The sequence below is a fragment of the Myotis yumanensis genome, unplaced genomic scaffold, assembly GCF_028538775.1.
Source record: "Myotis yumanensis isolate MYYU_CA2020_CCGP unplaced genomic scaffold, mMyoYum1.0.hap1 SCAF_1, whole genome shotgun sequence".
NCBI lineage: Eukaryota > Metazoa > Chordata > Mammalia > Chiroptera > Vespertilionidae > Myotis > Myotis yumanensis.
The window spans coordinates 120,476,632-120,495,131 of NW_027223752.1; the positions used below are offsets into that span (position 1 = coordinate 120,476,632).

Below are 18,500 nucleotides of genomic sequence, written 5' to 3' on the forward strand. Positions count from 1 at the left end.
CCTTCTGGGTTTTACAAACTTGTTTACCATCTGTAGCAGAGTGGTTACATTAATTTTAATATATCCATTCAGCAATGAGGAAAGTACATTTTTAAGTGAAAAAAATATGCAGAACAGTGTGTACTATATTGAAAAAAAAGTTTAGAATAAGCATTTTATTTTAGTTTTTGTATGTATAAAAATACTCTGGCCCTAACCGGTTTGGCTCAGTGGATAGCGCGTTGGCCTGCGGGCTGGGGGGTCCCAGGTTCGATTCCAGTCAAGGGCATGTACATTGGTTGCGGGCACATCCCCAGTAGGAGGTGTGCAGGAGGCAGCTGATCGGTGTTTCTCTCTCATCGATGTTTCTAACTCTCTATCCCTCTCCCTTCCTCTCTGTAAAAAAATCAATAAAATATATTTTTTTAAAAATACTCTGAAGAGGGATACACAGGAAGCTAATTACAATGTCTCCCTATCTGGTAGTGGTGGTGGGAACTGAATAGATACAGGATCTCTAACTATACCTTTTTATAAAATTTAAAAAATTTTTGAACCATATGCATCTATACTAATAAAAGGGTAATATGCAAATTGTCAGGACGCCCTCACAGTAACAACTGAACAGCAGGCTGCGTAGGGCAACCAGGCTGGCAGGGGGGTTAGTGAGGGGCTACGAAACGACTAAACAGCAGGCTGTGTGGGGCGACCAGGCTGGCAGGGGGGTTAGTGAGAGACGACCAAACGACTGAACAGCAGGCTGCGTGGGGCAAGCAGACTGGAAGAGGGGGCATTGAGGGGCGACCAAACGACTGAACAGGCTGTGTGGTGACCAGGCCGGTGGGGGGGGGGTGGGGGGGGGGCAGTGAGGGGCAACCAGGCCAGCAGAGGGGGCAGTTTGAGGCGACCAGGCTAGCAGGGGGGAACAGTGAGGGGCAACCAGGTTGGCAGAGGGGGCCAGTGAGGGGCGACCAGGCCAGCAGGGGGGAGCAGTGAGGGGCGACCAGGCTGGCAGGGGGGGCAGTTAGGGGCAATCAGGCAGGCAGGTGAGCAGTTAGGAGCCAGTGGTCCTGGAATGTGAGAGGGATATCCAGATTGGAGAGGATCCAGGTTGGGTTGAAGGGACACCCCCCCCCCCCCCAATGCACGAATTTCATGCACTGGGCCTCTAGTGTGTGCATATGTGTGTGTGTGTGTACACACATGCACACACACAAGCACAAAGCAAACACATAAAATGTCTCCAGGTCCTTAGGTTTAGCTTTCTTTTAGTAAAAAAATCAATTAGAATATAGGAATAAAATCATGTTGTTGCTCTTATATTTTGGGGGATATGAGGGAGTTTAGTTAATGCCTATGCTACACCTTTATCATCTCTAACAAGAAGTTTTTAAATTATAGATTAAATTATGAAAAAGATTATCTTGCTGGTTATATGTAATATAGGAAATATGTATGTTCATTGTTTTGCATGTCATTTTCTAAATGTCATACAAATATATACTCATTACTTTTTATTGTGATGGTACATATTAATTATGAAAACCCAGATTACTTTGTCCCTTGAGAAAAGTTACACTTGGTAGGCAATATTTGGTCTTTTGTATAAAAATAAGTGTAAAGAATATCATATATGTAAGCATGCAGTTGATTGAGGACAAAATGGGAAAAACTTTTTCTTCTTTCTTACCAGTGGTCCCAAAACCTATATAGTTTCCCACTGAAAGAAAGCTAAACCTGGGGACCTTGAGACATTTTATGCTTTGGTTTTGTATAATTCATTGTTATAAGTTATCCTTGTGTTTAAGACGGCTCTCTATATGAGAGGGATTTAAGGAGAGAAAGAAATATATATGTGTGTATTTTTAATATTTTTATTGATTTCAGAGAGGGATAGAGAGCGAGAGATAGAAACATCAGTGATGAGAGAAAATCGATTGCTGCCTCCTCATTCTCTCCCCCGCAACTCTTGAGCCTTCAACCTGGTCATGTGCCCCAACCAGGAATCCAACTGTGACCTCCTGGTTCATAGGTCAGTGCTCAACCACTGAACCACACCAGCTCAGCCATATATGTGTTGTTGTTTTTTTAATATCTTTTATTGATTTCAGAGAGGAAGGGAGAGGGAGAGAGAGAGATAGAAACATCAGTGATGAAAGAGATCATTGATCAGCCGCCTCCTGCACGCTCCCTACAGGGATCAAGCCCAAAACCAGAGCCATGTGCCATGACCAGGAATCAACAGTGACTCCCCATTCATAGGTCGCTCAACCACTGAGCTACACCAGCTGGACAGAACATATATTTTTCAAATACAGAATTTAGTTGCTTTCTTCTCAGACTATCTTAAGAAGGTCCTAGGGCAATTTATATTACAGTGGGGCCTTGACTTACGAGTTTAATTCGTTCCGTGACGGAGCTTGTAACTCAAATTACTCGTATGTCAAATCAACAGTGAACGAATGAGACACGTGATGCTGGGCTGATGTGGCGTTCACTGTGACGTTCGCTGTGCCAACTAGCGGTGGGGTATCTGAAGCTGGCTCGTAACCCGAATTTTAGCTCGAAACTCAAAGCAAAAATCGGCCGAAAAACAGCTCGTATCTCGAAAAACTTGTTAGTTGGGACACTCGTAAGTCAAGGCCCCACTGTATAAGTTTTCAATAAAATTCAACTTCATTTTTTAAGAAAAATCAAACCTTAAAGTTGTCTTAACCTACACAGGATAGCCTCCTGTTGTTTTTGTTTGTTTGTTTTGTTTTGCTTTGTAAAAAAAGGGGGGGGGTGTGAATTTAGGCAACTATAAAGGAAAAGAAATGTTAACTTTTCTTATTTCAATTTGGTAGGTTTGAGAAATTTTTGTGGTTCATTAGCTCAGAGAACTATTTAATTATAGGAGGACGAGATCAGCAACAGAATGAAATAATCGTGAAAAGATACTTGACACCAGGTAGGTATGATTAAAATTCTAAAGAATATTTTCTTAAGTAATTGGATCAGTTATCTCAATATTAGCTATAGATTTTCATTTTAAACTTCTTTGACAAATTGAGTTAGTAGAAAGAGTTTGATGCTTGGTGGTTTATAGTTTGACACTTAATTATCATCGTAAGTGAATATTTCTAAAGTAGTAATGCTAAGCTAATCTGCAGTGTTGGACTTTTGATTCTTTGCTATATTAGCATGTTCTCCAAAATCATAGATTAAATTTTTAAAAGCTTAATTTTTTCAGTGCTAAAGTTTATAACCTTTTTTAACATTTAGAAAGGACTAAAGCCCTGTGGTGTAAGCCCTCTCATTTATTTTTGTTTGCTGATAATCACCGCCTCACTGTGGCTGAACCCTCAGTGTGGGTATCAGAAATCAATAATCAATACCAGAACTAAATCTAATGACCATTGAAGATTCTTAACCACGGAAGAAAGCAGCTGGGTCAGGTTACATGGTGCCCAGGGCTTGGTCTCTGTCTTTTCTAGCTCTGTTCATTATGAGTTGAGCCTGTTATGGAGCATATGGGTTTTTCTCATTGAGTTTCAAACCCAGATAAGGTGTCCACAGCAAGCAGCGGCTGCTCATTTTACCTGTTAAGAACCATGCATTTTCCTTTTCTCTGGTTGACCATTTACTCTTGTATTCATCTGTTTGTTCCTTTAATTCATTTGATGCTCTCACATACTTAGAATAAAACTGGAAGTCTTTATCATGGCTTACAAGGATCCTGGCTTCTTCTCCAGCTTCTTTTCTTACCACTCTCCCCTCACTCTGGCCTCCTGACTGCTCTTCATACATGTCAAACATCCATAGTCCTCAGGACCTTTGCACTTGCAATGATGACTCATCTGCTCCATCTGTCTCTCACCCTTTCAGCAGGCTAGTCTGGGCTTGCTTACATGGTAACTCAGCAAGTTTCTGAGAGAGAGGAAGCACACAAGGCCTCTCAAGGCCTAGGCTGGGAACTGGCACTTAGTCACATCTGCCACATTCTTTTGGCCAAGGCAGGTCATGAGGTAGGCCCAGATCCAAGGGATGGGGATATGCACTCCACCTCTTTTTTAAAAAAAATTATTATTATTTTTTAATTTATTGGGGTAGACTCCACTCTTAATGGGAAAAGCTTCAGTCACAAAGCAAAGAGGTGTGGGTAGAAGGAGGGAGAGGAATTGTGGTCATTTTTATAATCTACCATATTAGCATTGCTTTCTATAAGGAGGCCTATAAGAAATCTCCCAGGGATAGGAGATGGAATTTATATGTCTTCTTATCACTTTTAGGTTTTGAATCCGTTAAACAGTAAATAAATAAATAATTGTGACAAAACAAAACAGAATTTAGAGTATCGTTTCTTCTTTTTAAGGGGACATTTATGTACATGCTGATCTTCATGGAGCTACTAGCTGTGTCATTAAAAATCCAACAGGTATTATATTTCTTTCTGTTCAGAACTTTAATTCCTTTTGTTAAAATGTTTTAATATAACTATAAGACAAAAATTTTCAATAGAGATAAGGCACTTTATAATGATAAAACAGTCAATCCATTAGTAAGTTATAACCATTATAAATACATACACTCAACAACAGAGCCCTAGAATACATGAAGCAAAATCTGACAGAATTAAAGGGAAAAATAGGTAATTCAGCAATTATATTTAACTTTTAGTATTTAACTTTCGATCATAGATAGAATAACTAGATGTAAGATCAATGAAATTGAAGATGTGAACAGCACTAAATTAACTAGATCTAATACATCTCTAGTATACTCCACCAAATAACAATAGATTCTTATTCTTCTCAAGTACACATGGAACATTCTCCAGGAGAGACCCTACGATATTCATTAAAAAGTCTCAGCCCTGGCTGGTTTGGCTCAGTGGATAGAGCGTCGGCCTGTGAACTGACGGGTCCTGGGTTTGATTCTAGTCAAGGGCACATGCCTGGATTGCAGACTTGGTCCCCAGAGTGGGGCATGCAGGAGGCAGCCAATCAATGATTCTCTCTTACCATTGATGTTTTTATCTCTCTCCCTCTCCCTTCCTCTCTGAAATCAATAAAAATATATTTTTTTAAAAAGTCTCAATAAATTTTAAAACTATTGAAATCACACAAATTAAGTTTTCTGACCATAATGGAGTGAAATTAGAAACCACTAATAGAAGAGAATTTGGAGAATATACACATGTATGGAAATTAAAGTACACACTCATAAATAATCAATGGATCAAAGAGGAAATCTTTAGGGGCCTGGGTGTCAGCAAATACTTTGAGATGAGTGAAATGAAAACCATGTATCAAAACTTAGGAGATGTAGCTAAAGCAGTGCTTAGAGATTTATGGTGGTAATGCCTATAATAAAAAAGAAGAACAATTTCAAATCAATAACAAAATTATAATCATTAAAATCTAGAAAAACAAATAAAGGTTCAGATTCCTAAAATTAGGAACAAAAGAGGGGACATTACTGTCAACTTCACAGAAATCAAAAGAATTATGAGGGAATTCTATGAAAAGTTGTATAGCAGCAAATTAGATAACCTAGATGAAATGAGCAAATTCTTAGAAAGACACAAACTACCAAAACTGGCCTAAGGTGAAATAGAAAATCAAAACAAACCTATAATAAGTAAAGAAATTGAATTAGTAATTTAAAAATACCTACTCAAAGAAATCTCAGGCCCGCATGGCTTCACTGGTTAATTCTACCAAACTTTTAAAGAAGATTAAACCTCAGTCCTTCACAAAGTCTTCCAGAAAATAGAAGAGATGGGAACACTTTCTCACTCAGCGGTCACCAACCGGTGGTCCGCAAGGTCCGAAAAGTTGACAACCGCTGTTCTAACTCTTCTACAAGACCATTTTACCCTAATAACAAAACCAGACAGACATAAGAAAACTACAGATCAATATCACTTATGAATATAGACACAAAAATCCTCAACAAAATATTAGGAAACTGAATCTAGTAGCATGTTAAAAGTATTATACACCATGACAAAGTGGGATTTATCCCAGGCATGCAAGGTTTGTCTTATGATTGAAAGTTAATTAATGTAGTAAAGTATAATAGCATAAAGGAAAAAAATCACATGATCATTTAAATTGATGCAGAAGAAGCCTTTGGCAGTAATCTAACACCCACTGGTGATAAAAGCATTCAACAAACTAGGAATAGAAGGGAATTTCCTCAACTCGGTAAAGAATAGCTATGGAAAACCCACATCTAACAATTCTACTTAATGCTCAAAGACTGAAAGGTTTCCCCTAAGATCACGAATGAGATAAGCATGGCTGTTATTGCTGCTTCTGTTCCATGTTTATGGAGGTACTAAATAGGTCATTAGGCAATAAAAAGAAATTAAAAATATCCAAATTGATAAGGAACAAATAAAACTATATTAATGCATACAGGATTTAGGGGATTATGGAGGTTCCTGGAATTAGTAATAATGGTTCCATAGCTTTATGAACATACTAAAACCCATTGAATTTTACAAAGTGGACAAAAGTAAGTTTATAGCTGTTCATGTGGGAAATAATCCTATGTAATAAAAGGGTAATATGCAAATTGACCCTAACAACAGAATGACTGTGCTCTCCCACAAGGGGAGCTCCGCTCAGCCACAAGCCGGGCTGACGGCTGCAAACTCAGTGGTGGTGGCAGGAGCCTCTCCCACCTCCTCCTCAGTGCTAAGATGTCCAACTGTGGCTTAGGCCCACGGGGAGCGGGCCTAAGCTGGCAGGTGGACATCCCTTGAGGGCTCCTGAGCTGCCAAAGGGATGTCTGACTGCCATCTTAGGCCCGATCCCCCGGGGAGCAGGCCTAAGCCAGCAGGTGGACATCCCCAAGGGGTCCTGGACTGCGAGAGGGCGCAGGCCGGGCTGAGGGAATCCCGGGCCTCTTGTACAATAATAAATAATAATTCCAAAATAAACTCTATATTCACATACAACTATAAACCTACTTCTGCCCAAACCTGTATATTTTTAAAGGGTCAATTTTATGTTATGTAAGTTTTATCCCAATTTTAAAATATTTGAAATATAACTAGGGGTTTGTGATTAATATGCTCTTTATTTTGATGATTTAGTGAATCTAATAATTCTGGAAGTCTTCAAACTTTAAATAGATTGTTTAAATTATCCTTTTTGGAATGAGGTTAGATTTACTGACACAAGAGAGGAAATTTCTTCTCTAATTTGTTTTATTTACTTAGACCAGTGGTCAGCAAACCGCGGCTCGTGAGCCACATGTGGCTCTTTGGCCCCTTGAGTGTGGCTCTTCCACAAAATACCACGTGCGGGCGCGTACGTACAGTGCGATTGAAACTTCGTGGCCCATGCACAGAAGTCGGTTTTCGGCCTGGGCGAGTCTATTTTGAAGAAGTGGCGTTAGAAGAAGTGGGGGGTGTCGGTCAGTCGGGCGACGGGAGACGCGCGCAATTCATGCACGAGTTGAGTGACCCAGTCAGTCAGCAGTCTCATTGTGCAGTGGTTAGTGCTAGTCGTGTCCGCAAATCGCGCGGGTGACAAAAGTACCTACTCGAAGCATAAAGTTACCTATATTTTTCCAACCAGTTGCAAATCCTACAGGTATTTTTGTCATCAATTTAAGAATTGTAATTATTTTGTGTTGGTGGCTTTATTATTATAAAATGAAACATTTTTAGCAAAGGCCAGCTTAGGAGTACCCTAATTAAGTTAATAACAATGTACCTACCTATATAGTTTAAGTTTAAAAAACTTGGCTCTCAAAAGAAATTTCAGTCGTTGTACTGTTGATATTTGGCTCTGTTGACTAATAAGTTTGCCGACCACTGACTTAGACCATTTAAAAGCCTACTATAAATACATTTTAATAAAAAAAATAGTAACTTTTTATAATATTAAAATAAAAATGTAGTACTAGTATTTAAAATATAAGAAGATTAAACCTGCCACACCTGTGATTTTCATATCTTGCTCTGTAGAAAGTCTGTACTTGGGTACTGACGCATTGTAGCATTGTTATTACAGGAGAACCGATTCCTCCTCGAACTTTGACTGAAGCTGGCACAATGGCACTTTGCTACAGTGCTGCTTGGGATGCCCGAGTTATCACTAGTGCTTGGTGGGTGTACCATCATCAGGTAATAACGGCTATGGTCCTTTTCTTAATTTATTAAGAACTACCATGTACCAAATTTTAGAGGTATAGAAGTGAACAAGGCTGAGTACCTACCTACTTGATGGAGCTGACATTTTGGTAGTGGAGAAAAATACGTAATGCCAGATAGCAATTGCTGTAAGTATTTTTTTTAAGGGGATAGAGAGTGATAGGGGCTGCCATTCTGAACAAAGTATCTGGGAAGGTAAGATTTGAGCTGCAGAGTCCTAAATGAAGAGAGAGTGATCCATGCAATTATATGGGATAGAGAGTGTTCTAATTATGACAGGCATACTGACCTAAAACAGCTTTCTCTTATTCATACTTGTTGGAATTTTCTGAATTCCTTTTGGCCCTTCCAGGAAAGTTGGTATATCCAATGGTTTTGTAGTCACTCAATTATAGTGATTGTCCCTTTTTTCTTTTTTAATATATTTCTATGATTTATAGCGGGGGAGAAAGAGATAGAAACATCAATGATGAGAGAATCATTGACCGGCTGCCTTCTGCATACCCCCTACTGGGGATGGAACCTGGGACTCTTCAGTCCACATGCCGACAACGCTCTATCTACTGAGCCAAACCAGCTAGGGCTAGTGATTGTCTTACTTGATGGTTATGTTTTTTTTTGTGATGATACTTCATTCCACATTTGACTTTACACTGCTATTGATATACATTTTCAAGAATTATAATTAACTAGAGGCCCAGTGCACAAAATTTGTGCATGGGTAGGGTTCCTAGACCTGGCCGGTGATCAGGGCCTTCCTACCGGCTGCCAACCGGGGCCTTCCTTTTCTGGCTGCCGGCCAGGGCCTGCCTTCCCCAGCTGCCAGCTGGGGCCTTCCTTTGTTCCACGTCACCCCCTGGTGGTCAGTGCATGTCATAGCAAGCAATCGGTCTCCTGGTCAAACTCCCATGGGGACAATTTGCATATTAGCCTTTTATATAGATAGATAGATAATGAAAAAGTATGTGGTAAAAAGAATTCAATACCATTATCCTTCCTTATATTTTTGTTTCATTTTTATATCAGTTATATTATTTTCTGCTATGCTGTGATATTGGATTTTTAGGAAATATCACTTCTGAGATTAGGTTTTTCTGTCTCAGTCTTGTTATGAAAGTGACTCTAATTCTTTTATGAATAGGTTTTTTAATCCTTTGCATAACTATGACTAATAAAGATACTCTCTTGCTCACTTCCTATTTTGTCAAATTAGAATATATTTTAAAATCTGCTATCATTTTTATTTCCTAAAGTAAAAGATTATTTTATTACCAAAAAGAGTATCTCAGAAAAGGATTTTATTTAATAAATATAGTTTTATTTTAGTAAGTATAGTTGTATGGTAAACTTACTAAACTACTACTTCTTTATTATATCTCACACTAGAGGAATGGTGTGGACCAGTTCTGGCTCTACTCCAAGACATTTGAAAATTATCGATGTAGTATGTTCTAGTATGTTCTTTTTTTTTTTCATTGTTACAGCAAAGGGTATATTTATCATTAAAGAGACGTATCCCATCAGCATTCATCATTTTTGCTAAATTTATAAACTTCTCAGGACATAGCACTGCTTACTTGAATATGACTTTCTTCATTGAAAATATTTTTTTTAAGTATTTCTAAAGACAAGAGTATAATGTATTACGTGTTCCTCAGGTGTCTAAAACAGCACCAACTGGAGAATATTTGACAACAGGAAGCTTCATGATAAGAGGTAATGATTGTCAGTGGGTTATAGGAACCAGTTTGAGGACCATCTGCTAATATTCTCAGAACAGACTCTTGTCTTGATTTCATATATTTGAAGTCTGTTATGAAATAAGGAAAATTACTCTGCTGTAGCAAATTTAGCATTTGTCATGTCATCTCCATATATATTTTTATTGATGAATATGTACTTCACATAGTTTAGAGTTACAAGGGTAAGAAAGTATAACATGACCTTTTTTTCTAAAAATTGATTATTCAGGGTCTGATTAACCCAAAGGATGAGAGCAAACAATCATATTTTTCTATCTTAATTCCTGTTCCTTACATAATGCCAATTTCTGTAAATGGGAAATGTTCCTCTTGACAGAGAAAAGACAAAACAAGTGTAACCATTGGTGTCAGATACCTTGCAAGCATAAAATAAAGAAAACAGATTTGTAAAACATTTATGTCCATTATCTTTTGTAGGAAAAAAGAATTTCCTTCCTCCGTCATATCTAATGCTGGGGTTTAGCTTCCTCTTTAAGGTACTTTTCATATTCTTCATTATTATATTTTTTAAATATGTTTTTACTGATTTTTAGGGAGAGATAGAAACATCAATGATGAGAATCATTGATTGGCTGCCTCCTGCAACCCAGGCTTGTGCCCTGAACGGGAATCAAACCATGCCCTCTGGTTCATGGGTCAATGCTCAACCACTGAGCCACACCAGCCAGGCTCTTTATTATTTTTTTTTCTGATTTTCATTAGCCTCACTTAAAGTTCCATCAATGAAAAGGGATTATTTCCATAGGTAGATGAGTCTTGTGTTTGGAGACATCGAGGTGAACGAAAAGTCAGAGTGCAAGATGAAGACATGGAGACACTGGCGAGTTGCACAAGTGAACTCATATCAGAAGAAATGGAACAACTAGGTAGTTTACAGACTTTATAAAGTACCTAATAATGTTTTCTATTACAGTCTTCGGGTTACATCGGACTTGATGTACGGTCATTTCGTGGTTACGTGGTTACGTTGCCATCTCCCATTTTCAGATTTATTAAAAAAAAAAGTTCTGTCATTTTAACATATGTACATATGTGCTTTATGTTTTTTATTATTTATTTACCACAAGTAAAGGTCAGGAATTGTTATCTTTTAAATATTTTTTACTGTTTCACTTCATTACTGCTATGTATGTGCTCCATGTGAGTGACATGGGTGCTTGTGTAGGTGGGTTCCGACTTACAACGAATATTGAGTTACGTCACGCCATAGGAACGGATCTCTGACGTAACCCGAGGACTGCCTGTATCTAGTTTTGCTTCTAAATTCTTACTTAGAAAATCATAGCTCCTTTTGGATAATTGAAGTTTCATTTACTGAATTTTGTTTTGGGAAATGTTAAATATGCTTATAATCCTAGTGAATTATAAAGTAATTAGATCCATAACTAGTACACTTGAGTATATATTTATATAATAAAACTTCAGTATTTATTGGGTAATTCATAAATATGAATGAGCACTTACTTTAGGGCAGTGGTTCTCAACCTTCTGGCCCTTTAAATACAGTTTCTCATGTTGTGACCCAACCATAAAATTATTTTCGTTGCTACTTCATAACTGTAATGTTGCTACTGTTATGAATCATAATGTAAATATCTGATATGCAGGATGGTCTTAGGCAACCCCTGTGAAAGAGTCGTTCGACCGCCAAAGGGGTCGTGACCCACAGGTTGAGAACTGCTGCTTTAGGGTTTAGAAGTGATACAAAGATGAGTTCATAACAAGTACAATTTCCTTTAAGATAATTTAGCTTGATTTAATAATATATTTGCTTCTAGTGGAGAGCAACTATGGTTACTAGAATAAATTTACCTATCTACCTGAAGGAACTAAAGAAAATATCTAAGTTATATTTATAGATATCTTTCTTCTAGGGTCATTCATTTTTGGGAGTAATACTGCATTGTTTTATTTACGACTACTGACTGTTGTAACAAGTCTCTTTTTTTAAAATTTTCAATCTGTTCTTGATACTGTATAAAGTGCTTTATTTACATTATTTTTTTATTGAATTCTCAAAACCATCCTTGTCAGATGGGTGGTGGTATCCCATTTTATAGGTGAGGCAACTAGGCCATATTGCTAGATAGTGTTCCTTTTGCCAGAGTGTGAACACATGCTGTGTGCCAGTTATATACCACACTAGAGGCCCAGTGCATGGAATTCGTGCGGGGGGGGGGGGGGGGTGTCCCTCAGCCCAGCCTACACCCTCTCCAATCTGGGATACCTCGGGGGATGTCCAACTGCCAGTTTAGGCCCAATCCCGGACATCCCGGCAGTCAGACATCCCTCTCACAATCTGGGACTGCTGACTCCCAACCGCTCGCCTGCCAGCCTGATCGACACCTAACTGCTCCCCTGCTGGCCCGATTGCCCCCAACTGCCCTCCCCTGCCAGCCTGGTCTCCCCTAACTGCCCTCCCCTGCCAGCCTAATTGCCCACAACTGCCCTTCCCTGCCAGCCATCTTGTGGCCACATGGGGGTGGCCATCTTGTGCAAAAGTGTGATGGTCAATTTGCATATTACCACTTTATTATATAGGATTATCTAATTTCAGTTCTCACATGCAAATTATAATAAAAGCAACAGAATTTATAGAACTGCTGCTGTCCTCCTTTTTGGAAATACCTAACAAAGACAAGTTATAGTTTTTATTTTAGAAACTAGAGGCCTGGTGCACGGATTTGTGCATTGATGGGGTCCCTTGGCCTGGCCTGCACCCTCTGGCAATCCGGGACTCCTTGGAGGGTGTCAGATAGCGGGTTTTGGCCTGATCCCCGCAGGCCCAATCCAGACAGGAGGGAGCCTGGTCCTGTGCATTGAGCGTCTGTCCTCTGATGATCAGTGCACGTCACAGCGACCAGTCATTCGGTTGTTTGGTCGCTTAGGCTTTTATATATATAGATGGTTGTAATGTCCAAGAAGTTTATTATGGTAAAGCATCTTGGAGATCATTTGTTCCAACCAATGCATGATACAGAGTATCCTTTTGTGTAAATCAGAGAACCCTGTGGAGATAAACAGGCATTTTCAGGTAATCTTTTGGAGAAACGGAATCAGTAGAATATTTTTTGAAGTTTTCAAGGAAATCATCTAGCTTTTTGTGGTGATAGCACTCTTGACTTTTCTCATGGTAATTCTACAGATGGAGGAGACAGTAGCAGTGAAGAAGATAAAGAGGAATTACAGGAAACTCCTGTGGAAGTGGAATTCATGTCTCAGGTTGATCAGGAGGGTATTAATATTCATAGTGGTGGAGATGAGCTAAATGAAGAACTAATGCAGGAAGAAAGCTCCGAAGATGAAGGAGAATCTGAAGAGGTAGTAAAAGATCAGGAATCTGTTGGTGAGATGAAGGATGAAGGGGAAGAGATATTAAATTATCCTGATACTACCATTGACTTGTCCCACCTTCAGCCCCAGAGGTAATTTAAAAACTGTAATTGTAAGTTTTATTTTGGAAGCTAGGAATGATGAGTTAATCCTTAAAAAGATAATACCAAGAATTGACCTTAGTACTTTTACCCTGTTCTGTGACTTTATTATCTTTTTTACAATTTGATTTGGAGGTCTGGTCTCTCTAAAGAAATTCCCAGGACCCAGGGTGGAAAAATACAGTAAATACAAAAGTGACTAAACTAGGTCAAAATAGAAATAAGTAAACGATTATAAATGCTAATAATATAAGAAAGGCATTGCCATGCAAAAAATAAGGTGTTTGAGTCTTTAATGTCTTTAAGTGATCACCAAGTTAACAATACCATAGTTATAAAAGCATTATCATTGGAGTAGTTAAGAATGGCTTAGGAGTCAGATCAGAATTGAGTCTCAGAGTGTATCCTTGGGCAAGTTGCTTTATGTCTAAGTTTCAGTTTTCTTCTTGGTGAAAATTATTATCCAATTCATTGGGTTTTGGTGAAGATAATATGCATGTAAAGCATCTAGCAGTGCCTGGTACATAGTAAGTGTTCAGTACATGTCAGCTATTTAAGAATATATTTAAAAGCGTGAGGAAATAAGTAAGCAATTAGATTTTGTAATTTGAAAATTTGTAGGATTGTCAGTAATTAAGGGTATGATATGGAAATGTTTTGGGACTTTGTAAATACATGCCTTCTACAGGCTAGTGGATTCCTCTTTTCATAGGTCCCTCCAGAAATTGGCTTCAAAAGAAGAATCTTCTAATATGGTAAGCTGTTTTGAAAGTTTTATGAAGAACAAACATGTCCTTCTCAATGAATAGAATAATTTTCTACTTGTCAATTTTATTGTTTGGAAAATTAGTCGTGATATTGTTTGTTTGTTTTTTTAATAGAGTGACAGTAAATTACAGAGCCGGAGACATTTGTCTGCCAAGGAAAGAAGGTAAAAATATTTGTATTATCTGACTGAAAAGCATGTAATTATTTTTTATTGACAATTTAGTTATGACAGATCACCTTGCTGTTCTAAAGACCTCCTTTTGTGCACTGAGGGGTCCCTTGTCAATTAAAATTGCCAAGATTTGCCATAAATCTTATTTCATATTATTGGGGTTTTTTTTGTTAATTCTTACCCAAGGATATATTTTTCCCACTGATTTTTAGAGAGAGTGGAAGGGAAGAGGGGGAGAGGGAGAGGCTGGGGATCAAACCTACAACCCAGAAACACGTCCTTGACCAGGAATTGAACCCTCGATGCTCTAACCAATTACCAACACCGGCCAGGGCATAAAATCTTATTTCATTTTTTTTTTTTTTTTTTTTTTTTTTTTTTTTTTAAATATATTTTATTGATTTTTTACAGAGAGGAAGGGAGAGGAATAGAGAGTTAGAAACATCGATGAAAGAGGAACATCGATCAGCTGCCTCTTGCACACCCCCTACTGGGGATGTGCCCGCAACCAAGGTACATGCCCTTGACCGGAATCGAACCCGGGACCTTTCAGTCTGCAGGCCGACGCTCTATCCACTGAGCCAAACCGGTTTCGGCTTATTTCATTTTTAATATTTAGCTCTTAAGAGGTTTTTGTGTTTTATATCTTAATCAGTGAGGTGTGTTATATGACATGAGACAGACCTTTTATTACATAAATATGTATAATAGTGATTGCAGTGTATTAAATTGACAACCTAATTTTAGGATAATATTGACAAGAATAAGTAGGAACACTTGAAATTAATTAGGAGAGTTTTACATAAGGGAAAACACTCTTTTTTAAGGATGCAGATAAGAGTTTATTTTATTTTTTCCCATCGCCATTTATCCCCCCTATATCCTTCTCCACCTCCCCCCACTCTCCTCCCGCCACACTGTTGTCCGTTTTTAAATATAGCAGGTCTCTAGAGGCAAATAGAAAGGTAGAGGCAGAAGGAATAGGACAACTGAGACAACCACTGTAAGTGAAAAAGACTAAAACTAGTATACAAAGAGGTAAAATACAAAATTCATGCCATCAAGAAGCTTTTGAGCAAAACCCAAGGACACAGACAGTGGGTGGTGAAGGCTTGCGGGGGGAGAGGGCAATGGGGGACAAAGGGGGTCTTATGTAATCCTTTCAACAATAAAGATTTATTTTGCCCTGGCCAGTTTGGCTCAATGGATAGAGCGTTGGCCTGTGGACTGAAGGGTCCCAGATTCGATTCCGATCAAGGGCCTATACCTTGGTTGCGGGCACATCTCCGGTGGGGGGTGTGCAGAAGGCAGCTGATCGATGTTTCTCTCTCATCAATGTTTCTAACTCTCCCTCTCCCTTCCTCTCTGTAAAAAATCAATTATAAATATAAATTATATATATTTTTTAAAGAATGATATAAAATTTGAAATTCAGTTCCTCATCGCCGTGGCCATGTTTCAGGTGCTTGATAGCCACATGTCTAAGTGGATACTGTATTAATGAGGTACAGCCAACCCTGTCTCTATTACCTGGCTTCTTTTAAACCTGAAACAGATTAAAAGAAGTTACCCCATTCAACAGCAACTCCTACAGTACCCACCAGGTGCTCAAATTATGCCAAGTATTTTCTGCCCCACTGCTAATCCTTACTTAAATTGCCAATATTTCAGTGATGATCATTTATTAAGCAGCTCCTCCCAAAGACTGAACAACTCTTTTAGCTCAGAGAGAAAGGCACATCTCAATTCAGGAAAAGAATGGAGACACTGAGATTTAAAGAGTTCATTTTGGAGGTAAAAGTGGAAAATCCTGACTGACATTGTTATTTCTCTGCCCAGGATGTTAGTCACTCTTCAAAGTTATTGCCATTGTTTATATTGAGTTTCTCGACTTCCATACTCACAGCAGCTGTCACTGCACTTGGATTCTTCACCTTTTTCAAGTGCTTCTCGCTAGTCTACCTCCTTCCCACAACCTCCTTTATCTCTAGCAACCTCTCTAGCCCACATTCCAGGAGCCCCTCTTTACTTCATTATGAACAGTGATTGTTATTGTTGACATACTAAAACATATGAATAATTTAATAAGTGAATCTAGAAACAAAACAAACAAACAAAAATTTTTGAGTCCTGGATTCAGGAAATAGTCATAAATCTGTAAATACATTTGACCCTTGAACAACATGGGTCAAAAATCCTCATACTGTATAATTACAATCTGGCCTCAGCACCTGTGGATTGCTCACCACGGATTGAAATATAGTTGACTCTTAAATAATACGGGTTTAAACTGCCTGGGTCCACTTCTGCTGGGCATATTAAGTGCAAACCTGTGTTGTTCAGGGGTAAAGTATAGTGTTATCTGAAATTGATACAGTAGTTGAGGAGTAAGAAATTGCCGTGAGTTCAGGTGTTTTGAGAAATACCATCAGAAGTATTCTTGAAAATAGATTAGCACTTAGGTAAATGAAGATACAGAGACATCAATCAAGGAGAATTAACATGAACATAAGGTAGTGGGAATTTGGAAGCAATATGTGTAGTGCTTTGAGGAGATGATGAATAGACTGAGGTGAAAGGAGCAGAAAGTTCATGTTTGTGACCTGGTAGATAAGACTGGCAAAATGGAACTTATATTGGGAACTTAAAATGACAAGCTAAGGATTTTGGATTTTATCTTGAAAGTAATGTGAAGCGGACTTTTGGAAGATTTTGAATGGGAATGTGACATAGGTAAACAGTTAAGGAAGATTAATCTAGAAGTTAATGTAGAAAAGATTTTGGGGGAAATCCCTGGAGGAAAACAGGGTGGAAAGTGCTGAAGACCTGGCCTACGACAGTGACATTGGGAATAGAAGAGTTTGAACATGAAAAATATCACAGCAATAGAATTTCCCTTTCATCCTTCATCTGCTTATTTTTTATCCATTTATTCAGTCAACCACTTGACAGATACTTTATTAAATAGCTAAGATCTGCCTGGGCATTGTGGCTCAGTGATTGAGCACCGACCTGTGAACCAGGAGGTCACTGCTCAATTCCAAGTCAGGGCACATGCCCAGGTTGCGCGCTCAATTCCCAGTGTGGGGCGTGCAGGAGGCAGCCAATCAATGATTCTCTCTCATCATTGATGTTTCTATCTTTCCCTCTCCCTTCCTCTCTGAAATCAATAAAAATATATTTTTAAAATAAAATAAATAGCTAAGATCTGCCAAGGCCATGTTAATTACAAAGACTACAAATCCTGTTGCCTGGCTGTCAAGGTGTTAAGGAACTGAATGTAGCTACTAAGTAAGGGTAAGTCGAGGGTGACCGTGTGTTGAGCCTGATTGACAGAAAGAATGAAAAACCCACGAGAGAAAAATTTGAAGCTATTTTCCTTTGTGATGATTAGTGCTTCTTTGTATATGGTAACTGGTGATTATCAGGTAAAGCAGAAGCCATGATCTGTTATACGTTGTACATGTTCCCTTCCCCATGTAATTTTTTTAGGGACTAAGAATTTGAAATTCTAAGAATTAGATGTTTTTGTTTCACTTACATTTAGGGAACTGAAGAAGAAAAAGCTTCCAAGTGACTCAGGGGATTTAGAAGTGATAGAGGGAAAAGACAAAGAAAAAGAAAATGCTCTACACCTTGAAACACATCAGAACACAGGCAAAAATGCCCCAGCTGTGCAGCCAGTGAAGCGAGGACAAAAGGTAATAAAACTTTGGGGTGAATTGGGGTTTTTTTACTTTTATTGCATTTAATGCTGAATTTACTCCTGGGCGATAAGTTTTTGTTTCTTTTGGGATATCATTTCTTCTGTGCTCCTCTCCTGATTTAGGAATAGTCTGTTCCTTTGCAGTAAGGATCATCTCAATGTGGCAGCTCGTGTATGGGCTCATCTGCCCATGAGCTCTGTAAGTTCCATGCCACATACTGGGAGCTTTGTTCACCTGGATGTGCTCAATGACCAGAGAATGGACATCTAAACCCTGAAGTTCAGCATCACTCTCTGCATTTTTAAGCTTGTGCAGCAGAAATTCAGCACTCTATTTGGGCCACTCACCCTGTGTCCAGCCCCATGTTTGGCCTGGCACACCTACCAACTGCACCACTGTAACAACGAAATGGCACATATTGCCTCTGTAAAGTGACATTGTTTCGATACTTGGTGACTTTTCGAAATGCATACCCTTGATGGCCTGGGCAGTCCCATGAATGTTCTTAAAGTGAACATGAAAATT

General features: G+C 38.7%; 1 protein-coding gene across 4 annotated transcripts in view; it reads left to right on the plus strand.

The window, feature by feature from the left end:
- The window catches only part of NEMF (nuclear export mediator factor), a 79,947-nt gene that overhangs the window by 41,500 nt on the left and 19,947 nt on the right, over positions 1 to 18,500 (plus strand). For all 4 annotated transcript variants that reach the window (XM_070431371.1, XM_070431382.1, XM_070431379.1 and 1 more), the window contains 10 exons: positions 2,826 to 2,929; positions 4,334 to 4,396; positions 7,992 to 8,104; positions 9,790 to 9,847; positions 10,312 to 10,370; positions 10,640 to 10,760; positions 13,040 to 13,319; positions 14,041 to 14,083; positions 14,210 to 14,259; positions 17,816 to 17,969. In XM_070431371.1, the coding sequence (XP_070287472.1) occupies positions 2,826 to 2,929; positions 4,334 to 4,396; positions 7,992 to 8,104; positions 9,790 to 9,847; positions 10,312 to 10,370; positions 10,640 to 10,760; positions 13,040 to 13,319; positions 14,041 to 14,083; positions 14,210 to 14,259; positions 17,816 to 17,969 (1,045 nt within the window). The remainder of the gene's footprint in view (positions 1 to 2,825; positions 2,930 to 4,333; positions 4,397 to 7,991; positions 8,105 to 9,789; positions 9,848 to 10,311; positions 10,371 to 10,639; positions 10,761 to 13,039; positions 13,320 to 14,040; positions 14,084 to 14,209; positions 14,260 to 17,815; positions 17,970 to 18,500) is intronic.